Source organism: Electrona antarctica, assembly GCF_951216825.1.
Source record: "Electrona antarctica genome assembly, contig: scaffold_26, whole genome shotgun sequence".
NCBI lineage: Eukaryota > Metazoa > Chordata > Actinopteri > Myctophiformes > Myctophidae > Electrona > Electrona antarctica.
In genome coordinates, this window is record NW_027636995.1 from 3,543,289 (window position 1) to 3,569,088 (window position 25,800).

General features: G+C 45.0%; 1 protein-coding gene across 1 annotated transcript in view; it reads right to left on the bottom strand.

Annotated features, from left to right (window-relative positions):
* LOC306919574 (neurabin-2-like) overlaps positions 1 to 25,800 on the bottom strand; it is a gene marked incomplete at its 5' end in the record, with an annotated part of 89,375 nt that overhangs the window by 43,711 nt on the left and 19,864 nt on the right. Inside the window, 2 exons of the mRNA XM_079532334.1 lie at positions 1,791 to 1,911; positions 8,173 to 8,305. Coding sequence (XP_079388460.1) covers positions 1,791 to 1,911; positions 8,173 to 8,305 — 254 coding nt within the window. The remainder of the gene's footprint in view (positions 1 to 1,790; positions 1,912 to 8,172; positions 8,306 to 25,800) is intronic.

The window sequence follows — 25,800 nt, forward strand, 5'->3', positions numbered from 1 at the left end:
CAGTACTAGTGCGTGCGTGTGAATGCTAACTGGTGAATGCTAATGTCCTCCAATGCGACGCACCTTTGTCACATTGTCAACCTCGTCTGTGACGATGGAGGAACGTTGGCGGTGTGTCATAGCCGCGCGGGCGGCGGAGGCAGGGCTATTTTCAGTTCAATCAGCGCTGAATGAATGAGCCGAACGCTGTGGCTTAATTTTCAATCATTTCTTTATCGAGCGGCAACGTGACCCAGGCATCCTGTCACACGTTTGAATTGAAAGTGTAGACGAGGGCTGGGGCGACATGACTTTAAATGAATATCAAGTTTATATCAAACTTTTGCCTCGATTATTATTATTGTCTCCACCAGGCCGAAGGCATGGGGAGAGAGTACGTTTTGCACCCCGTCCATGTGTGTGCGTGCGTGCGTGCGTGCGTGCGTGCGTGCGTGCGTGCGTGCGTGCGTGTACAGCTAATCTCCAGCAACGTTATCCCGGTCGATGCCAGAGTTTGCACACACACTCCCTGGATGCCAACGATGAACCTCTGCCCCAAATTCTCCAGAACGGCCTGTTATAGCGCCACCAGGAGGCCGACTTTTGAAAAACATTTTTTTTATATTACTCCTCCAGATTCTTTCCAAAAATCCCATGAATCGTTACACAGTATCTCTATAGTCATGTGTGCAATGCGGATCTGTCCGATATTTCATATTCCATCCTAATTGGCTAATATTGGCTTTCAAAGTTTGCAGGATTTGCCCGTTTTGAACAAAAAGCCTCAAATCATGAACGCAAAAAATGTGTTATAGCGCCACCAACAGGTGGGTTTTTGCAACACACATTTTTGGAACAAAATGCCTCAAATCATCCAATTGCCATCCAAGGCGTAAGAAGAAATGGCACCCTTTTCACATTGGCCTATTATAGCGCCACCAGGAGGCCACAACCTGACCTGCCCTGGTGGAGACCTGTGCCCCGAGGGGCACTTTATCTAGTTATATATAATTATTATTAGGAATTGTTAAAATAGAGAAGATCTACAAGCTCACAGTGTGTCGCTCACCATTATACAACAAAGTATAAGAGGACTCCTTGATTTAGTCGATTATATAAAAAAACAAATCTATATTTTTATATCGATTGGTTGGATACATAAGGGAAAGAATTATGTTCTTTAAAAACACTGCTTCTCAATTAACTTCTCGATTAACCTATACCTGGATTAAGTCTGGATTCTAAATGTCGGTTAATTGTCCCGGGCCGTCATTGAAAGTGAAGTCAGTGTTGTTTTCGTCGACTAAAACTAAGAAAAATGTCCGTCGACTACCTATTTCCGCTGACGAAAACTAAATGGAAACTAAATGAAAACTAAGCTACGACGACTAAAACTAAATATACTGACAATTTCATCAACAAATAAAAACTATACGGCCTGCGCCGTGGCTCAGCGGTCCAGGCACCTTGGCTGGTAATGCGGTCGGGCAGTGTGCCGCGGGTTCGACTCCCGATCCCGACGGCCCTTACTGCATGTCACACCCCCCCCCCCCCCTCCATCTCTCTCCCCCATTTCCTGTCAGCCTACTGTCTGTCCCTCCATAAAAAATATAAAATAAAGGAGAAAGCCACAAAAAAACGACACTAAAACAGACACTAAAACATTCCAGGTGACCAAAATGTGACTAAAGCTAAATGAAAAATGCAGCTGCCAAAAACAACACTGCACCCCTGTGCGCTGCCCATTGCCCACAGCGTACCCGCTGCCCAACAGCGTACCCACCATCCCTGTGTGCTGCCCAACAGCTTACCTGCCGTCCCTGTGCGCTGCCCCCGCGTCCGTCACGGTCTTGACGAAGATTCCCAGCTTCTCCAGACCCATGTCGGCGCCCGCACCCATCCCGATGATACTGATGCCCAGCCCGTCGCCATCTGAGGACAAAGAGGACAGAACGAGTCACACAACCAAATAGAAAAAGATGTCAAAGGTTTTCTGAAAAAAGTTATCATTTAAAAACTCTTAACTCTGTATCAATGCTTTTGGTCAATATCAAGACTTTTGGTTTAATAATAATAATGGATTTTATTTATAATGCACTTTGGGTCACATTCCTCAGAATCTCAAGTGCTACAGTAGACAAAAATGTAAAACAATGTAGAACATCACACGATTAAAAACACACGATTGAGCGTCAAGGAAAACAAAACGCTTTTGAACACGAGGGCATGGGTCAAGGAATAAAATCAGTGGGTTTAGAGGAAAGCCTTATTAAAAAGGTCTTTAGTCCTCTCTTTGAAGGAGTCGACCTATAATAATAATAATAATAATAGCTGGGACTTATATAGCGCTTTTCATGACACTCAAAGACGCTGTACATGTGTTGGGGCCAGGGGGGGGGGAACAAGAAAAAGGACAACTTTCTTAGAAAAACAATTATAAGAATAAAATCAATAAAACAGTGCATATAACAAGTTTTAAAAACACATCAGCTTGGAAATGCGATTGTGAACAGGTGGGTTTTCAGTGCAGACCTAGACAGAAAGGGTATACAGTCCTAGACGAGTGTCCTTGGAAGACAAGCCTCCCGATTTCAACTTCCGTGGGCCATTTTGCACACAATATACTGTGCACCTGCTTCACCTGCGAACTGGTATAGTTTTTGATAGTAGCGTGCGTGCGTGCGTGCGTGCGTGCGTGCGTGCGTGCGTGCGTGCGCGCGCGCGCGCGCTACTATCAAAACTATACCAGTTAACGTGAGCTTGGAAAAAAAAGGGTAAAATGTTCCTCCATTGGAAATCTCACATTATGTCCAAAACGGTTCCTTTTCTGGATTCAAAAAGGGCAAAAATATCAAAAGTAGCAGATCTACAAGCTCAAAGCACGTCGTCATTGCCTGGTTTTGAGCTTGTAGATCTGCTACTTTTGATGCTTTTGTGTGCCGCTAGTAGTATAACCCATTTTGACCTGAGGTCAGATTCTAAAAATGTCTTCTACATCCTGACAGTTTTCTGAAAAAGCTATGTTTCTATGTCAGTCGTTCTTCGATTTGTCAAAAATAGCAGACCTACAAGCTCGTAGCGCGCCACTCGGTGGCGCGCTATGAGCTTGTAGATCTGCTATTTTTCAATAGCTAAAGCATAACATAATGCTAACACCAAAAGGGGTTCCCGCACAAAATGGGATAATAAAGATAAGAGGTTTCTCCCCAACAGAGACAACTAAAAAGGGAACGATGCCAGCACTCACGTTCTGACCTTCAGGCACTCCTTATATGGTCGCAGTCGGGTGGAAACCTTGTATGTCCAAAGCCGTTATACTTTTCAGGAAATGGATCGATACATTTTCCGAAAAAATAGGGAATATATTTGCTCACTATTTTAGCTCGACACACCAAGTAGGGAGGCGTTACGTGGCGGAGAGAAAAAAAAAGAAAAACATAAAAAGATTGAAATGTGAATGTGAGATATGAGTTTCTGCTCCGACAGAGACAGCATTTTATGATATCAAATATAGATATAGACAGGCAAACAAGGTAACAACAACAGCTCTCTTTATACGCTAGCTTTGTTTTGCTTTTGGGAGCCGTGTGTGTGTGTGTGTGTGTGTGTGTGTGTGTGTGTGTGTGTGTGTGTGTGTGTGTGTGTGTGTGTGTGTGTGTGTGTGTGTGTGTGTGTGTGTGTGTGTGTGCGTGCGTGCGTGCGTGCGTGCGTGCGTGCGTGCGTGCGTGCGTGCGTGCGTGCGTGCGTGCGTGCGTGCGCGCGCGCGCGCGCGCGTGCGTGCGCGCGTGCGCGCGCGTGTGTGTGTGTCGTTTATGTTTGACTCAAGTTGTGCTCGCGTTCCTTCCATCAGCTCGCGCTCTACAATATTTTCCTCTGAGATGTAGTGGAGTAGAAGTACTGGAAGTATTGAAAAATGGAAATACTCCAGTAAACTAAAAGAACCTCAAAACTGTACTTAAAGTGCAGTACTTGAGTAAGTGTTCTCAATTACTTTCCACCCATCTTTGACCCCTCATATGAAAAGTGTGTTTATAATTTATTATAATTTGTTTTATTATATATAATTCCTTTTTTTCTCTGTTGTAATGTCTGATGTGAAGTAATGTGTTGCTATTTTCTTTCTTGAGGTGATAATGGCTGGCTGGTAGTTTCGAGGCAATTCACACATTAACCTAACAGTAGACCCGACAATGAATACTAATGAAGTGCTGCTAAGCACACTATTGCAATAGTAGGCTATTCAAACTGGTGTCTATAGTGTCTACAACTGCAATTCAAGGTTAACATTTGTTCTTGCATTGAAGAGGAGACCACGACTCCAGATCTACGCAATAGCTGTATCAAATAAGAAAAACAACAACACTGTTGTTACTGTTGTTATGTTTCCTCGAAACGACCTGTTGTATAATGGCAGCGGTGGCCGAACGGATAGCGGCGCGGTCTTGATACCGGAAGGTTCCTAGTTCGAATCAGCCGTCCGACACGTTAAAATTACCACCGCTGAAGTGCCCTTGAACAAGGCATTGAACCACTACGATGAAATGTGTTCTATGAGCAGGGCCTGGCTGGAAACAAGTTCTTGAGCTTAGCCCAGATACCCTGGGTAAATATAGATTTCATTTCATTTCATTTCATTAATAGTACATATATGCAACAGCCCAAGGCGTAATGTGACGTAAGTAACACGTAGAGTACATACATACATGTATGTACTTTGTTATTATCTTATCATGTATGGGAAGACATGGACTCACACCGTAACCCGTTCACCCATTTAGACCTGAGGCCGATTCTATAAAATGTCTTCTAAAAAACAGTATTCTGACAAACTTATACGTTGCAATAATCAGTGGTGCTGAAACCTTTTTCCATGTCAAAATGATGTATTATTATAATTATCTATCATCTCAACATAATTTGTGGCAGGGACCTCCAGACGCGCAAAGATGTGTTAAAAATGTTCGCTTTAAAAAAATATATATATATATTCAAAGATTTGCACACATTTTCATGTTTTTTTTTCAAAGATGGCACTAAGCAGATCTCCAAGCTCATAGCACGGCATGAAGTGAACACGCTGTGGGCCTGTGTAGATCTGCTATATTTGAATAGCCAACAAAGCATAAAAATATGGCTAAAATGTTTTAAACGACACAGATGCTTTTTCCCCGGTTTTTTGATTTGGTTAAGAAGAAGCAAAACCCTTGTGCATGTTTCTATATATATATAAATAGTCGTGTCCATAAATATATGAATGCTCCCTAATGCTGTGGGAGATGTTCGAGAGAGCGTGAATCAACTGGGGGCGGGAGTGGGAGGAGGAGGAGGAGGAAGCAAAAACATGCCTCCTTTGCACTTCTCCCTCGCTTTTGCGGAAGTGATTCTCGCTGTGGGGAGCGGGGGGAGAGAGAGGGGGGGGGAGGGGGTTGGGGGGTGTTGGATCGAGGGTTTCAGTATGACTGACTGAACTTAACCCGTTTAGGCCTGAGGTCGAAATTTAAAAAAATGCACGTCTTCAAAAATCCTGACATTTGTTCTGTATCAGTGGTGCTCAATATTTCATGTCAAGGACCCCAAAAACTATATGTAATATATATGCCTCCGCCCCCCCCACCGCATCTGGAAATATGTTGTTCCAGGGACCCCCACCCCAGAAGCAAAAGATTTGAGTTAAAATGTTCACTTAAAGATTAGAGGCATATTAGATTTTCACGATTTTTTCAAAAACAGCAGACCTACGAGCTCATAGCGCGGCACTCGGTGCCGCGCTATGAGCTTGTACATTGAAACTATACAACTATACAAACTATATAGGATGCCGGGTCTACAAATTAATCTGGCATCCGTCTCCATCTGAATTACACTTTAACCTTTGCATTAGACTGCAAGGTCGTGCTACGGGCAATGTGGAGTCTGAGTTTACAGCGGAAAATTATATATGTGGACATACACTGACATTTTTGCACGTTAATCCCTAAACTAACTTCGCACAGTATACATCTGCTCACGACAAATCAAACTCATCTTTTTCTACGCAACGGTGGAATCTGTTCTCCTGTACGGCAGTGAAAGCTGGACCCTGAAGCCAACCCTGCAGACGTCTCTAGACGGGGTGCTACACCAGAATGCTGCGTGCAGTACTTAACCCATTTTGGGCGTGTTAGCATTATGTTATGCTTTAGCTATTGAAAAATAGCAGATCTACAAGCTCATAGCGCGCCACCGAGTGGCGCGCTATGAGCTTGTAGGTCTACTATTTTTGAAAAATCGAAGAACGACATTTTTATAATCTGATCTCAGGTCAAAATGGGTTAAACATCAGCAAGAGCGTACACGTTACCAACAATACCCTGTATGGGGGAATACCGAGGGTGAGCCAGAAAATAGCAGCCAGGAGAATGACACTAGAAGGACAGTACACTGCCACATGGGAATCATCGATCAAGAGGACGTCCCACATTAACCCTAATCTTGGACGGGAACCCCATTTTGTGTTTATAGCATTATGTTATACTTTAGCTATTGAAAAATAGCAGATCTACAAGCTCATAGCGCGGCACCGAGTGCCGCGTTACGAGCTTGTAGGTCTGCTATTTTTGAAAAATCGTGAAAATGTGGCCCAAATGTTTGAATATATTCAAACATAGTCCCTGGAACTACATATTTTCAGATGGAGGTCGGTGGCCAAATACATATAGTTTCTGGGGTCCATGACATGAAATATTGAGTACCACTGATACAGAAACATAGGTATTTCAGAAAGCTGACAGGATTTAGAAGACATTTTTTTAAATTTCGAAGTCAGGTCTAAATGGGTTAACATATAGACCAGTACACAGTATACAGTACATATATTATGTACTGTACTCAAGAAAGACGCAGGAGCGCAAAGCACCAACGAGCCGGCCAGATGTACGGAGAACCGGGATGACTGGAGGCGACGGTTGGGGGCTCGTCTGAGGTTTATGTGTATATATATGTAGTCTTATATGTACTCTTTTCCTCTGTAAATCTGTGATGTGACAATGAACCTTGATTCTGATTTGTGAAACAGCGTGAAAGGAGCCCCCCAACACACTGGCACCGTGTTCGATGCTAAAGTGTCCCCCAACACCCCCCCCCCACACACACACACACACACATACACATTCTTGTGTAAGCTAAGTCATGCGAACAAGCCCCCCGAACGAAGAAACAAAAATCAACATTACACATTTGATGAATTGACAATGGAGGACCCTGATGTAAGCAAGTCTCAGAGCTTTTTTTTCTGATTTTATCCCCTTAGCAATTTGTTGTATTGACCTGTACCTTCCTTGAACTGTACCCATTCTGCAATCTGTCGATGAAATGTTCAATCAATCAATCACAGCTGGTGGTGACTGAGAACCATCGCGTGCTGATTGGCTGACCTTTCTCTACCTCCACGGGGAACGTTTCAGCCCCGTGACCCAAAAGAGAAAATTACGGTAGATGTTTGCCCGGGACCCAAGCTAGTGGAAATAACCGACGTACAAGCTCACAACACGTCGCTTCGCGCCACGTTGTGAGCTTGTAGATCTGCAATTCTTTTTACACTACTCCTTAAAGATTCGTTTTCTAATTTATGGAATTTCTTAGATTTTGTTTCTGTGATTTCTTGGTGAAATGACTGAAAACCTAATTGAATTTAGTTTTTCTGGGAATGTTTTTGTTCTTAAAGGGAAAAACCACCCATTTTCAACATTTTACTATGTCATTAATATACCTTAGAGCTGTTGTGTGGAAATAATAAAAAAGTCTCCCCATGTTGTGTTTCAATAGAACTGTAATTATGAAAAAAATCCTTAACATGGTGAAACACATCTTGATGACATCATCAAGATGTGTTTCACCATGTTAATGATTTTTTTCAGACCTCTAGTTCTTGGAAACACAGCATGGTGGAACTTTTTTATTATTTCCACACAACAGCTCTGAGGTACATTAATGACATAGTAAAATGTTGAAAATGAGTGGAATGCCCCTTTAAATGTTTTGAAACAATAATAATTAAAAGCAAAATGTAGGAAACAAAAAAATATATAAAGGAACCCGTAAAAATGTGTCCGACCCACAAATGGCCCCTGACCCCCAGTGCTTGGGAACCGGTTGCTTTTAATGGGTGCGTGCTGATTGGCTGACCGTTGAATGGGTGCGTGCCGATTGGCTGACCTTTCTCCAGCTCCACGGGGAACAGGTCCAGCCGTTCCACCCTCTTCTCCAGCTCGTACTCCGCGGACGCCGCCATGGGGTCCACGTCCTCGTTACGTCTGTCGTAGTCCTCGTTGGGGTAGGTGGCGAACACCTGCGTCAGAGAGGCGGAGAGAATCATCAGTTACAACGTGTGGTCCTCGTTAAAGGGGTAGATGTGGCGAACACCTGCATCAGTAAAGCAAAGTAAAGGCCAGGTACCACACAAGCTGACTTATAGGTCAAAAATACATTTTTTTTCTTCCTGCAATGTTATTGGCTACTGTCTCCAGAAGCTTTGACACCTTCAACCCCCCCCCTCCTAGAAGGGTAGAGACTGATCTGGTGCGAAGCTCCGCCCCCTCCGCTATTCATGTCAGTGGAAGTTGCTCAGTGGCGTTTTGAAGCACCCGGAAGGACCGTCTCAAAACGTCTACTTCTGAATTTGACCACCAAATTTTGGTGGTCAAATGCGGAAGTGCAACCGAGCGCTCAATGTTAAAGCCCAGCTGCACGAGGTTTCCCGGTCATGAATCCACGGGTCCGCCTGTAGTCCCTCCTCTTACCACTAGGGCCCAGTGCTTCAACGTTGGAGTGCCTCACTGGCCCCTTGCCCCCCCCCCCCCCCCCCCCCCAGCGGGGTAGAAAATGTTTCAGATGAAAAAAAAGAAAAAAAAAAGATTTGATCGAATATTTAGGAAAAGTCATGGAAGGGGAACCTTCCGAGAGCTTCACAGGAAAAGATAATCAACTTAAAAATCTCAAAATGGGTCAGAAAGACCTGACAGACACTCTAGTGCTAGGTGGCGAACGACAGAGACAGACAGAGAATTACAGTTACAATGTATAGTTCTCGTTAAGGGCTAGGTGGCATTTGAACACCTGCGACAGAGCAGGGAATGGGCTGCGTCCCCGTTTTTTCCTACCCGATTTCGCACCAGTGAGGGGTGGGAGGGCGAGAGCCCTGTATGCATGATTCAAACACACTGCTTGATTTACTACAGCAGACAACCTTTACAATTGTTTTAGTTGCCTTATCCCATTTTGACCTGAGATCAGATTCTAAAAATGTCTTCTACATCCTGACAGTTTTCTGAAAAAGCTATGTTTCTATGTCAGTCGTTCTTCGATTTTTCAAAAATAGCAGACCTAGATCTGCTATTTTTCAATAGCTAAAGCATAACATAATGCTAACACCAAAAGGGGTTCCCGCCCAAAATGGGTTAATTGATTTTTTTTTTTTTACTTTCTATTTTCTAACAAGACAAACACATGTAAATCACCAATGCACACAGGTGGCCATGCACAGGGACAGCTAGAACAATTACAATGAAACAATAACAATAATAAAAGGGGAAAAAAGGAAAAAGAATGCAGTGAAGACAGAGAAAACAAAATCGATATTTATATATAAATATACTGTAACTTGCAAAACTCATGAGTCAGCAAAATATAATAGGATTTTTGTTTTGTTTTAAAAATAAAGAAAAAAAAACATACAGACACTACAGACCAGTACAAGACAAACGCAATCAAACACAGACAAGGACAAGACGAGACAAATAAGACATGTACAGTTACAAGGGCTACGGATACAGACAAGGGAGCCAAAAGCAAACGACAATAACAAGAGAAGCGACCGTTGGTCACAACCCACCAGGCACAACATATCAATGAAATACTTGAACTGCCTCAAGAGCTTTGGACCAGTTGTCCACAGTGTCCGCTCTGGCGCCATTCATATTGGCGGTAGAACGCTCCAGTAAAAACAATATCAGAGAAGCAATTAAGCCAATTTCTCTTCAAGTTAACAGTCGGTTCAAACAAGTTTTTGATAATTGTTTTCTTTTCAGTTGAGGCAGCTAATATAATGCGTTTGTCCTGAAAAGTTAATGCGATATTTGGGTTATAACCAATGAGAAAGAGGGCTGGGCAGCTGGGAAGAGCTTTACCAACAATGGTTACTACAATATCCTTAATGCCTTGGTTTGCACACATCCACCCTCCAGTCCAGACTCCATGCCATGGTTTGCACACATCCACCCTCCAGTCCAGACTCCATGCCATGGTTTACACACATCCACCCTCCAGTCCAGACTCCATGCCATGGTTTACACACATCCAGGCTCCAGTCCAGACTCCATGCCATGGTTTACACACATCCACCCTCCAGTCCAGACTCCATGCCATGGTTTACACACATCCACCCTCCAGTCCAGACTCCATGCCATGGTTTACACACATCCACCCTCCAGTCCAGACTCCATGCCATGGTTTACACACATCCACCCTCCAGTCCAGACTCCATGCCATGGTTTACACACATCCAGGCTCCAGTCCATACTCCATGCCATGGTTTACACACATCCACCCTCCAGTCCAGACTCCATGCCATGGTTTACACACATCCACCCTCCAGTCCAGACTCCATGCCATGGTTTACACACATCCACCCTCCAGTCCAGACTCCATGCCATGGTTTACACACATCCACCCTCCAGTCCAGACTCTATGCCATGGTTTACACACATCCACCCTCCAGTCCAGACTCTATGCCATGGTTTACACACATCCACCCTCCAGTCCAGACTCCATGCCATGGTTTACACACATCCACCCTCCAGTCCAGACGCCATGCCATGGTTTACACACATCCAGGCTCCAGTCCAGACTCCATGCCATGGTTTACACACATCCACCCTCCAGTCCAGAAGCCATGCCATGGTTTACACACATCCACCCTCCAGTCCAGACTCCATGCCATGGTTTACACACATCCACCCTCCAGTCCATACTCCATGCCATGGTTTACACACATCCACCCTCCAGTCCAGACTCCATGCCATGGTTTACACACATCCACCCTCCAGTCCATACTCCATGCCATGGTTTACACACATCCACCCTCCAGTCCATACTCCATGCCATGGTTTACACACATCCACCCTCCAGTCCAGACTCCATGCCATGGTTTACGCACATCCACCCTCCAGTCCAGACTCCATGCCATGGTTTACACACATCCACCCTCCAGTCCATACTCCATGCCATGGTTTACACACATCCACCCTCCAGTCCAGACTCCATGCCATGGTTTACACACATCCACCCTCCAGTCCAGACTCCATGCAATGGTTTACACACATCCACCCTCCAGTCCATACTCCATGCCATGGTTTACACACATCCACCCTCCAGTCCAGACTCCATGCCATGGTTTACACACATCCACCCTCCAGTCCATACTCCATGCCATGGTTTACGCACATCCACCCTCCAGTCCAGACTCCATGCCATGGTTTACACACATCCAGGCTCCAGTCCATACTCCATGCCATGGTTTACACACATCCACCCTCCAGTCCAGACTCCATGCCATGGTTTACACACATCCACCCTCCAGTCCAGACACCATGCCATGGTTTACACACATCCAGGCTCCAGTCCAGACTCCATGCCATGGTTTACACACATCCACCCTCCAGTCCAGACTCCATGCCATGGTTTACACACATCCACCCTCCAGTCCAGACACCATGCCATGGTTTACACACATCCAGGCTCCAGTCCAGACACCATGCCATGGTTTACACACATCCAGGCTCCAGTCCATACTCCATGCCATGGTTTACACACATCCACCCTCCAGTCCAGACACCATGCCATGGTTTACACACATCCACCCTCCAGTCCAGACTCCATGCCATGGTTTACACACATCCACCCTCCAGTCCAGACTCCATGCCATGGTTTACACACATCCACCCTCCAGTCCAGACACCATGCCATGGTTTACACACATCCAGGCTCCAGTCCAGACTCCATGCCATGGTTTACACACATCCAGACTCCAGTCCAGACTCCATGCCATGGTTTACACACATCCACCCTCCAGTCCAGACTCCATGCCATGGTTTACACACATCCACCCTCCAGTCCAGACTCCATGCCATGGTTTACACACATCCAGACTCCAGTCCAGACTCCATGCCATGGTTTACACACATCCAGGCTCCAGTCCAGACTCCATGCCATGGTTTACACACATCCACCCTCCAGTCCAGACTCCATGCCATGGTTTACACACATCCACCCTCCAGTCCAGACTCCATGCCATGGTTTACACACATCCACCCTCCAGTCCAGACTCCATGCCATGGTTTACACACATCCACCCTCCAGTCCATACTCCATGTCATGGTTTACACACATCCACCCTCCAGTCCAGACTCCATGTCATGGTTTACACACATCCACCCTCCAGTCCAGACTCCATGCCATGGTTTACACACATCCAGGCTCCAGTCCAGACTCCATGCCATGGTTTACACACATCCACCCTCCAGTCCAGACTCCATGCCATGGTTTACACACAGCATGCTAATGCACCACTACTGCAGCTGCTGCTGCTCACCAGTGTGAGTGCACGCACACACGCTGACATGACACACATGCATTGCACACACATACACCTATGCATTCACGCATGCACACACCTATGTACGCACACACACACACACACATGCACACACCTATGCACACACTGATGCACACACATGTACAGACGATATGCATGCACACACAGTCACACACACACATGCATGCACACATATGCATGCACGCATGCAAACGGCAACGCCTATGCGCAGACACACGACACACAGACAAATGTGCATGGATGGATGCACACACACACACACACACACACACACACACACACACACACACACACACACACACACACACACACACACACACACACACACACACACACACACACACAGACCATGTACTTGTGAGGACATCGATATCTTAGGCCAGTGATTTGTATTAATGCCATTTGAAATTAGTTTGGGACATTTTTTTAACCCCTAAGGCCTGAAGCCAAAAAATAGCAGATCTACAAGCTGTGTTCAGTGTGCAACAACGGTGAGCAGCTACGTTTGAATCAGGCATACCTCTCTCTCTGACCCCGACCTGAACCATTTCCTGTTTTAGGACTGAGACAGATTCTACAAATGTCTTCTAAATCCTGACAGTTTTCTGACTGATGTCAGTGGTGCTCAACCTTTTTCATGTCAAGGACCCCCAGAATTATATATAATTGGCTGTGGACCCCCATCTGAAAATGTGTTGTTCCATTGACCCCCTCCAGAAGCAAAGATTTGAGTTAAAAATGTTCGCTCTGAAAGAAGATATATATTTCACGATTTTTCAAAAATAGCAGATCTACAAGCTCATAGCGTGGCACTCGGTGCCGCACTATGAGCTTGTAGACTTGCTATTTTTCAATAGCTAAAGCATAACATAAGGGCCGATTCATACTCCTATTTTAGAGCCGAATAAAAGTCGGTTCGGCTCTGTAGAGCCTACAATGTGACGTCATTTGAGGTTCGGGGGGGCGGGTACCGTCCTGAAGTCGGCTCTTCGGTGCTACTGAACATTTCTGACGAGCCAGAATCATTTCGGCACTACAGCGCCGAAACAGCGGTAAAATAGGAGTAAGAATCGGCCCTAATGCCGCCCAGAATGGGTCAACCATAAAACCAACCGTGAGTTTAGTTTAGTTTATTAGAAAAAGTCACAACAAATGTGAAGATCATTCAAGGATATATGTCGCAATAATAAAGTCCTCATAACATGACAAACATGAACAATGAACGATAATGTTTAACAAACAAACACGTGATTACAGACACAACAAAATACATTTCTTCTGTGAGGAGGACAAGGAGGAAAAGAGTCCCTCGCAATGTCTTATTTCTCGAATGCTATACTATACTTGTGGCGGCATTTGGCACACACGCGCGCACACACACACGCACGCACACATGCACACATACACACACACACACACACACACACACACACACACACACACACACACACACACACACACACACACACACACACTGCGAGCAGGGGAGAGCTAGCTGAATGTTGAAAGGACTCGCTCTTGGACTTCCAAGCGAGGCTATTATGTTATGCATCCCTCGCATGCTCTGCTACCCACACTTCACTGCAGGACTCTCTCTCTCTCTCTCTCTCTCTCTCTGTCTCTCTCTGTCTCTCTCTCTCTCTCTCTCTCTCTCTCTCTCTCTCTCTCTCTCTCTCCCCAAAGTGGGGTCCGGGGACCCCCAGGGGTCCTTGAGGGAGTTCCAGGGGGTCCCCAGCTAAAATGATAGTTAGGAACCAAATGGACCCTTATGGGTCTGTAACTCTGAGAGTGTACGAGTGTATTCGTACACTCTCAAGAGTTAAATTAACATTGACATTACAAAATAAATTGGGGGTCCCAGAGATAGAAATGCCATTAAATGGGGGTCCGTAGACTAATATGCATGTCAAACTGGGGGGTCCTTGACATTAAACGGGTTGAGAATCTAGAGCTGCTAGAGCTGTACAAAATATTCTCTTATGGGGGGTCCCTGCATGGCATTATCTCTTCAAATGGGGGGTCCGCGGGCTAATTAGTGTCAATTTGGGGGTCCTTGACATGAAAGGCTTTGGGAATCACTGCACTACGTCAGTGTTGACGTCAGTGTTGTTTTTGGCAGCAGATTTTGATTTTAGTTTTAGTCACATATAGTCCCTTGAATAGTTTTAATTTAATTTTAGTCACATTTTAGCGTTAGTCTAGACTTTAGTCGACTAAATCTACAGTTGATTTAGTCGACTGAAATGTATTTTGGCGGGCCTTGATTCCGTCGTAATGACTGTTTTACACTTGCTGAAAATAGCAGATCTACAAGCTTGTAAATCTGCTATTTTCAGAATGCAACCAAGTGTAAAATGACTTGTCCACTAGTCCCTTCCTAACATTTGCCTTAGTTTTAGTCGACGAAATCAACCTTGCTGGTTGACGGTAGGCTAAACTAAATTAAAACTTTTATTCAAAAGACTATGACTCAACTAAAAATCTAAATTTGCTGCCAAACCTGCTTTTCAGGAGGTGTGCTAGCTGGCATGTCGCTCCAAACCAGAGCCATTATTATCACCAACAGAAGCGTATTGGGAGATTATTTTGGGGGGGGGGGGGGGGGGGACATGTTTCGGGGAGGCAGGCGCTAGTACCCACACACGTTTAGCTGTTTTGCTCATTCCACCATCGCATGATCCTTTCAGGTTATCCCATTTTGACCTGAGATCAGATTCTAAAAATGTCTTCTACATCCTGACAGTTTTCTGAAAAAGCTATGTTTCTATGTCAGTGGTTCTTCGATTTTTCAAAAATAGCAGACCTACAAGCTCGTAGCGCGCCACTCGGTGGCGCGCTACGAGCTTGTAGATCTGCTATTTTTCAATAGCTAAAGCATAACATAATGCTAACACCAAAAGGGGTTCCCGCCCAAAATGGGTTATACCTCGTTGGAAAGGTGACTGATCAACAATATTTTTGAGCGGTTATATAAAAAACATATTTATAAACACATTACACAGCTATATATTATGGCTGACTGGCAGCACGCACAAGAGATCTGGCACTGATGCACACGCATGCACACACGCACACACACGACGGCTTAGCATTCTGCAGAGCAATGGCTGATGACGCAAACACATCGACCAATCCTCCATTATTATTATCATTATAATATAGTGCAGTACTTGAATGTTTTACTTAAGTAAAAGTATCGATACTGCCATGTAGAAAATGCTCCGTAAAGTAAAAACAAAAAAATACCCTCAAAAGTGTACTAAACAAGGACAGTTCTTGAGCAAACGTACTTAGTTACTTTCCACCAGGGTGCAGTACCTGTCATCACCACAGTATGTGTGTGTGTGGAGGCCAGAGTGAGTCGTGAGTCATCAATGACGCACCAAACTGAGAGAATTCACAGTCACACGCACGCACGCACGCACGCACGCACGCACACGCATATTTTATTCATGCATTTGTATGTATGTATTTATTCATTTATTTGACATATTATTTGATATTATTTGTAGCAGCGGTGGTAGACAGGCAGCCTCTGCAGACTTCTTTAAAGTCCAGCTCAAAACCAGTTTCTTCACTCTAGCTTTTAGTCGAATTGTTTCTGAGGGCCTCCTATATTCAGCTATAAGTGTAGATTTTCGTCTTACACAAACATTGAATTCCCGTCGACAACGAATGGGGGATATACGTCATGTGTGGACGAGCAAATCGGCTATCTTTGTCCAGCAGGAAGTTTAAATTCCCATTGACAATGAATTGGAGAATGTACGTCATATGTGTCTGAGCAAATGATGATGTATGATGATAAGAGCGCCCCTCACTTCACACGGGTGTGAATTTTAAACAAAACTATACTTAAACATGTATTTATATTTCTGAGGGGCGCTAGCCCCCTCCTATGTCCAGCTTTTGGTGTATGTGCACAAACTGTGTCCTACACAAACATTGGATTTCCAAATTTGACAATTTGATGTCATAGTGTCTATTTTACGCCATGATGATGTACGATAAGAGTGCCCCTCACTTCACACGGGTGTGATTTTTGAATCTCTGTGTTCACATGCTCACTGTTCTGCCCGATTCGCTGCCTTCTTCATGCTGTTATTTTAACGCTTAACGTTTTATTTTAATGTTATTTTATGTTTTTTTGCTCTTCTCCTTTTTTGCTCCTTGAAGTACTTTAGGTCATGAAAGGTGCTATATAAATAAAGTTTAGTAGTAGTAGTAGCAGCAGTAGTAGTAGTTGTAGTAGGCTAGTAGTAGCAGTAGCAGTAGCAGTAGCAGTAGTAGTAGCAGCAGTAGTAGTAGTTGTAGTAGGCTAGTAGTAGCAGTAGCAGTAGTAGTAGCAGTAGCAGTAGCAGCAGTAGTAGCAGTAGCAGCAGTAGTAATAGTATTCATTCATTAGTGAAAGTGAACTGACCAGTGTTGGTCCTGACTGAGTTTATTCTAATGGCTTCTGATGTAGGTTAACCTCCGAGTGAGTGTGTGTGTTTAGGCGGATTAAAGCACAGTGCGGATTAACTTCACATCAGACACCATAACGTAAAGCCCTCATCAGTCAGTGTTGACTGTATTGCTTCCTCATGTCTACTACAGTATGTGACGGTGGATAAGACCACAACAACAACAACAACAGCCTGAGCCCACCCAAACAAACACGCTGGACCTTCCACTCCACTCCGCTCCGCTCCGCCGCCACTCCACTTTCCTGTGAGTTTTAAAGACCGAAGGGGGCCATGGTGGGTTGCCCCTCGCTCGTTCTACGCGGTGCCCACAACAGTAGTTAAGTACATTTACTTAACCCATTTAGGCCTGACGTCAAAATTTCTGAAACACTTTGTTTCTGTATCAGTGGTGCTCAATATTTCATGTCAAGGACCCCAAAAATTATATGTAATATGCCTCCGCCCCCCCCCCCCCCCCCCATCTGAAAATATGTTGTTTCAGGGACATCCCCAGGAGCAAAGATTTGAGTTTAAATGTTCACTCTTTAATAATATATATTCAAAGACATTTTCAAGACTTTTCAAAAATAGCAGACCTAGTGCCGTGCTATGAGCTTGTACATCTGCTATTTTTCAATAGCTAAAGTATAACATAATATAAATAAAGGGGTTCCCGCCCAAAATGGGCTAATGCAGTGCCGTCGCTACATACGCGCAATGCGCACTGCGAGTAGGGCAACGTGCCGAGGGGGGGCTACAAAATGAGCCAAGCCGACTCTCATAATAACAGTGTAATAACAGTGATGTAAATAGGTTTTCAATGTAATGAGTCCCAGGATGCAGGGATGGTCTTTTAGATGAGTCCCAGGGACATTTGATGAGTCCCACTTCAACGACGTTTAGGAGTCATATTTTGCCATTTTTTTACGAATTGCAGCATTTAACTCCCATTTCACTTTATATGGTTATAATGTGGTTATATTCGTGTAGAAAACAGAAGAAGAAATGATTATTATAACTAAAGCTAGCAAAAACAAACAGTACAGTAGTACAGTAGTGCATCCCGTGGATGCAGAGGTTGTCGTTTTATTGTGTCCTATTAACTATAAACTGCGTTTTGGGATGCAAAAAAAATGCATTTTAATGTCTGAATAACGAGTGGCCCTGTGTGTGCGACTGTGCGTCCTCACAAACTGAATGAGGAAAGCAGCGCTCTCGTCAGGAGGGGGGCGTGCAGCACAAATATCCTACGAGTAGTGCAACCAATCTCCAGAGAGTGTGAGTGTTTTTGCGGCCAATGTCCCCCACATAATAGAGCGTTGCAGTCCCGCCCCCCTTTCATGACGACGCCAGGCCCAGGAAATAATTCCCAATGCATTTTCCCCATAGACATTTCAAAAAGTATTTATTTAAAGACCTTATAAGCGTTGTACAAAGCCAACTTGAGTTGTGACAAACACAATATTTCGGACCAAACAGATAATTTCAAAGAAGGAAAACAACAAAAAAAAGTTTTCTTCTTCTTTCTAATTATTTGTTCGCCCGAATTTCTTTTTGAAATGTCTATGAGGAAAATGAACAGGGAATCATTTCCTGGGCCCTGGTAGGGGGCGGGACTGCGACACTCTATGTGGATGCGGGGAGTTTTTAGTGGTTTAAAAATAAAACCTCACTGAAACGGCGAAAACAGCCCAGCACACAACAAATGTCCTTTTCACATCTCCACGAACAGAGCAGAGAGCAGAATGGACACGTTTCAACAGCGCTGTCGGTGCTGAGGAAGACCCGTTGAGATTGAAAGTGAAAAAGACATGTACTGTATAGTGTTGCTCAGTGGCCGTTTTCTCAGTTTCACCACATCGTTGAGCCGTGCGTGCACCTCGAACACTTCTGTTTCATCTGCAGTGTTGCCTGCGTGCGTTCTGCCTTTTGCCGTGCTTTCTCTCTGTAAAAATAAAATCACACCTGTGTGAAGTGAGTGGTGCAACTCCGTGTGGGGGTCCCCGGGGGGTCCCCGGAAGTTCCACACCCACAGGACCGGCCCGTGCCGGTTCCGGCGAGCCGCCCCAGGTCCGAAACGGTAGAGAAATGACAGAGTTACCATGTGGGGGTCCCTCTACTGTACCCTCTACTGTACTGTACTGTCACTGTACTGTACTGGCACACCCAAAATCATCATATATACAGTTAATATGTGTTTGTGTGTGTGTGTTAGGTTGCGCACAGGTGGTGAAAAACAACCATGCTATTTTCGTGCTCAGACCCACCCAGGCATGCAGGCACCCAGCCAGCCACACACATAGCTCCGTAAGGGAGTGGTTGCACCACTCAAAAACTGCACTGGGAAAAAAATAGAGACATCCACCCAGCCTCCTTTAGATGTGTGCCGTGACCTGCAGCCTGCAGCTCTGTTCTGCCCAGCCCAGCCCAGCCCAGCCCAGCCCAGCCCAGCCCAGCCCTATATGCACCGATCTGGGCCACTACTACTACTACTACAACAGTGTTGTTTTTGGCAGCAAAGTTTCTATTTTAGTCTAGTCATAGCCTTTGGAATGAAACTTCAGTTTTTATAGTTACATTTTAGTCACTTGGAATGTTTTAGTGTTGTTTTAGTCCAGGGGTTCTCAACGTTTTTGGCTGGGGACCCCCGGAAATGCTTTAGCAATGTCTCGGGACCCCCGCCCGGCCCCCTCCCGACCCCCAATATAAATTGACTGCTACAATAACCTTAATAATAGAGACAATACACCATACATAAATACTGAAACCAGATATAATCATTAGGGAGGTGTATGCATACACTATGTGTACCATGTAAACTCTCCATGGGGGGGACCCCCCCAAAATAATTTGGCGACCCCCTGAGGGGTCGCGACCCACGGGTTGAGAACCCCTGTTTTAGTCGACTAAATGTCATAAGATTTTAGTCGACTAAATCTACAGTTGATTTAGTCGACTAAGATGTGTTTTGGCGGGCCTTGATGCCGTCGTAATGGCTGATTTTACACTTGCTGAAAATAGCCGATCTACAAGCTCGCAGCGCGACATCATCGTGCCAAAACACGGAAGACAGTTGACTGGCCTCAAGTATAGCCTACCCGCTGCTGTATTATTTTATCACAACATAATGTTATGATCATTGTCTTTGACCATATCATTGATCCTGGTGACGCACGGTTATAGATTCACGGTCGGGAAAACGTGTGGATTCCCTTCTCGCGTACCGTATTATATGGAAAGAACGACTGACATAGCTTTTTCAGAAAACTGTCAGGATATAGAAGACATTTTTAGAATCTGAACTCAGGTCAAAATGGGTTAAAGGGGCATTCCACTCATTTTCAACATTTTACTATGTCATTAATATACCTTAGAGCTGGAAATTAAAAAAGTTCCCCCATTCTGTGTTTCCTAGAACTAGAGGTCTGAAAAAAATCATTAACATGGTGAAACACATCTTGATGATGTCATCACGATGTGTTTCACCATGTTAATGATTGTTTTCATAATTACAGTTCTAGGAAAGACAGAATTGGGGGACTTTTTTTTATTATTTCCACACAACAGCTCTAAGGTATATTAATGACATAGTAAAATGTTGAAAATGAGTGGAATGCCCCTTTAAGCCCAAAGGTTGAGAACCGCACTGCAGTAAGATACAATCATACGAAGAGTTAACAACATCGCCATCAATTATTAATACAAAAAAAGAAAAAACGATACAAATGTATATATATACAGTATACAGCACCCTGTGCAATAAAAAGTGAGAGCCGTACAGTACGGGGCCTTTATCTCCCCGTTCGAGTATACAGTAGGAGACAAACATTGGGATTAAAGGCATGGAGGGGCAGGGCTTTGCTGGGGGAGAAGCGCTGCTCCAGTTGTGGTGGATAGTAGGTCACAGTACCAGCTTTAACAGATGGCTAGGAAACACCCTCCTCCCCTCCCTCCTCCCCTCCCTCTCTTCACTACCCACAGCCCAGTGCTGCCTGCTGGGATGTCCTACAAACCAAACCCTCTCTTCAGTGGCGTGCACAGACATTTAGAGGGGCGGGTGCTCAAGTGAAAAAAAGGGCACCTTGTGCAGCGTGTGGAACCCGCCTGGTTGCCTTGATAGTGTGAGATTTATAGATTTTGGGACCTAAATAATATGTTAGAAGCTTTTTTATCAAGAATTGATCAATGTCACCATGGTCCACATACTGTACACTGTACAAAATACAAAATAAAAAAAGCTTTTTTTCCCCTTTCAAATGGGCACATTTGTCCAGTGCTCTAGCACCCCCTAGTGTCTATCTGTGCACGCCACTGCCTCTCTTCTTCGCGAAGATCAGCCGACGCACGCAGGGAGGCTGTAAGTATACATTCACTTAAAACGCTCCACACGTCCTACACTCTTCTCCCTTCTGACTCCAAAACTATGGAATGCACTTCCCATAGCAATTGCGCCAGAGTCTGAAAACTCACCTCTTCAGACTCCCATCTACAAGCTCGTAGCGCGGCACCGAGTGCCGCGCTACGAGCTTGTAGATCTGCTATTTTTGAAAAATCTTCAAAATGTGGCGCAAATTTGGAATATATATTCTTTCAGAGTGAACGTTTTTTAACTCAAACAATATATTTTCACATGGGGGTCGGCGGCCTATTACATATTTTTGTAAAAAAAAAAAACGTAGAAACATGGGGTTTTTCAGAATTTAGAAGGCATTTGTAAAATCGTCCTCAGGTCTAAATGGGTTAAGAGCGTCTGCTAAATTGTAAATTGTAAATTCACTCCCCAGCCCAGTGGGGTGGGAGTGGCTGCAGGGCTAGAGTGGCCGGTAGAGCAGCCAGATGCAGAGAACCACGAGCTATAGGTTCCCAGTTGGATCCCTGTGGCTCCCCCAGAGTTAGTGTCAAAATAGCCTCGGAAACCCAGACGTTTTTATTTCCAGGGAGAAAAAAAAAGTCTGGGTCCAAGTCCACTTCAATTCGGTATAGAGTAGCGCAAACATCGCTCACTCTCTGCTGATTTCTGATCGTCTGCACCTTTGTTAAATTGACACACACACACGCACACATGTACACACACACACTCCTCTCTCTCTCTCTGTCGCTCTAAGTAATTAGTCTCATGTCGCGCAGCTGTGCATAGTTTCTCCCGGCGGATCCTGCCGGGAGCTGCCTATGCCATAAAAAGCATAGGTGAGTTCCAGGCTAGTGTCGAAGTGTCCTTGAGGAGCAAGACTCTGAACACCTAATTGCTCCCGATGTGCAGGTTGGTGCCTTGCACGGTTTCCCCCGCCATCGGTGTGTGAATGTGATTGTGTGTGTGAATGGGTGAATGTAAAGCACAATCTATGTAAAGCGCTTTGGATAAATGTGCTATATAAATGCACTATTTGCCATTTGCCAGTGACTGGGATGTCCTACAAACCAAGCTCTCTGTGGGCAGCTAGCTAGTAGCTATAGCTGCCCACAGAGCCTAGCTAGCTGCCCACAGAGCCCTTGGTTTGTAGCACATGCTAACAGCATGCTAACAGCATGCTAACAGCATGCTAACAGCATGCTAACAGCATGCTAACAGCATGCTAACAGCATGCGTGCAGTGGTGGAAAGTAATTACTCCAACTACTGCATGTACTGTACTGTAAAATTTGAGATATTTTTACTTGAGTATTTCAATGTTTTTATACTTTCACTTCTACTCGACTACGTCTCGAATATTGTACTTTTACTCCACTGCAATTATTTTACAGCTTGAGTTAGTATAGTTACTTTTCCTATTTGGATTTTCATTACAAAACATACATTAAATCACATCTCTTGAGAGCGTATACAATGAAACCAAACGGATCTGTACGTTTCATTTTTCACTCTCTCACGAGTTAAGGATCTATAAAGGGTCCATTTGGTTACCAACTCTCCATCATTTAGCTAATAGGGACCACCTGGAACCCCCTCAAGGATCACGTGTTGAAAACCACTGGCTTAAACCAGCGAGTTGGGTCTGACTCTGCCCTCCTGTAGTTTGGTGCCAAACATATTGGCCTCTCTGGGCTGGGATGTGGCTGCGTGCGTGTGTGCGTGTGCGTGTGCGCGCACGTGCGTGCGTGCGTGCGTGCGTGCGTGCGTGTGTGTGTGGCTGGCTGCGGGGGCAGTGCAGCCAAAAAGCTCACAGCCAGTGTTGCCAGATTGTGCGAGATAAATAAGCAATCAGGTCTAAGAAAACAAACCCAAAAGAAGTGACTATTATATCAGGCCACATGGGAACTTTATATATACTTTATAACTTTATATATTTGGAATATATCCAAAGGACTTCCCACATAACCTGACTCCGCCAGATGGGGCAGCAGAGAGTACACTGTGTTCCCCCCTCCTGCTCCCATCTGGGAACTCTCAGGCAGACTTGATGCCCGGCCACAAAACGGCCTGGCCAATCAGCAGCAGCTATCCCGCCTCTAGCTGCTAGCAAGGAGAGTTCAGTCAGATAAACTAAAAAAATCACACCCGTGTGAAGTGAGTGGTGCAACTTTGTGTGTGTGTGTGTGTGGGGGGGGGAGTTCAAGACCCACAGGAACGCACCCAGGGTGCCGGCCCGATTCCGGCGAGCCGCCCGCGTCCGAAAGGGTTGAGAAATGACAGAGTTACCGTGTGGGGGTCCCTCTACTGTACCCTCTATACTGTACTGTACTGTCACTGTACTGTACTGGTACACCCGAAATCACCATATATACAGTTAATATGTGTGTGCGTACGTGTGTGTGTGTTAGGTTGCGCACAGGTGCATGTGAAAAACAATCATGCTGTTTTCGTGCTCAGACACACCCAGCCACCCAGCCAGCCACCCACACACATAGCTCCGTAAGGGAGTGGTTGCACCACTCAAAAATGGATGGAATATATATTTATTGAATATAAAATGAGTAATATATTTATTATGGTTTGGCGATGAATTGGATCTGCTTTTTAGGTACTCATGATCAAGTGCATCAGTCCCAACCATAAGGACTCCCGTACCTATAAACAGCAGATCCAAAACGACAGGTGGTAGCTGGGGTGGAGGAGGGTGAGACAGGTGGTAGCTGGGGTGGAGGAGGGTGAGCAGCAAAGGTTTAGCATACGGCAGCGCAGCAGAATCAGCAGCAAGCAAGTAAGCAAGCAAGCGGGAGGAGGAGTGCAAACCTTCACAGTTGAAATAGCCGGTATGAAGATGGAGTGAGTGTGTGATTGGCTGAGTGAATCATTTGAGTGAGGGCGTGATGCTGAGGCCAGCAGCGACTGCACTGAGGTTTCCTGACTGAACTTGCTCTGCGCATGTCTGTGACAGGCGCCCCAACACTAAGGATGTACTGGCAATAGGATGTTATGAATTGTATTGGGCTATAGAAAGACTTACGTATAGTTAGGGGGTATAGTTGGGAGACATACATGAATGCTATACGGACCAGTATCTAAGGCGGTGGTTCTCAGACTTTTTTCATGTCAAGGACCCCCAAATTGACACTCACTAGCCTGCGGACATCCCCCCCCCCCCCCCCCCCCCCCCCATTAGAAAATATATGCCTAGGACCCCCATAAGAGAAGATTTGTTACGGCTCTAGCAGAGACTCTCAACCAGTTTAATTTCAAGGACCCCCGGTTTGACCTGAATTAGGCTATAAATGGTAAATGGTGCATTTATATAGCGCCTTTATCCAAGGCGCTTTACATAGATTGTGCATTACATTCACCCATTCACACACACATTCATACACCGATGGCAGCGGAAACCTATGGTCCCCCCCATTTAATGGCATTTCTGTCTCTGGGACCCCAGTGTATATTGTAAAATCAAAGTTAATTTAACTCTGAGAGTGCTTCCATTTGTCCATTTGGTTCCTAATTATCGTCATCAAGGACCCCACTTTAGAAACCACTGATCTAAGACGTAAGGAAACAATAGTGAAAACTACAGAAATTGTAAACAAATTATGCGAGTTACAAGTGTGTGTGTGTGTGTGTGTGTGTGTATATATGGTGATTTTGGGTGTGCCAGTACAGTACAGTACAGTACAGTACAGTACAGTACAGGGTACAGTAGAGGGACCCCCACACGGTAACTCTGTCATTTCTCAACCGTTTCGGACGTGGGGTGGCTCGCCGGAATCGGGCCGGCACCCTGGGTGCGTTCCTGTGGGTCTGGAACTTCCCCCCCCCCCCCCCCCCCCATTTGTGGAAAAGGAACACTCGATGTCAAATAGTCTAGTCCCCGATTATAATACGACCTCGTTCTTTAGGATATTTTCATTAAAAAAAAAGTATGGTACAGTATAGTATTATATTCAGGCTCAATTCAAGATATATTCAGGTTATTTTATTTTTTATTCATGTTTTAACTAGAAGCTCGACCTATAGCGCCACAGGGGGGACGAAAAGAAAACACACGCCTGTAGAATGACGTCACCACAGGTGTAACGCAGAAACATGTGGCCTGTAGAATGACGTCACCACAGGTGTAACGCAGAAACATGTGGCCTGTAGAATGACGTCACCACAGGTGTAACACAGAAACCTGTGGCCTGTAGAATGACGTTACCACAGGTGTAACGCAGAAACATGTGGCCTGTAGAATGACGTCACCACAGGTGTAACGCAGAAACATGTGGCCTGTAGAATGACATCACCACAGGTGTAACGCAGAAACCTGTGGCCTGTAGAATGACGTCACCACAGGTGTACCGTAGAAACATGTGGCCTGTA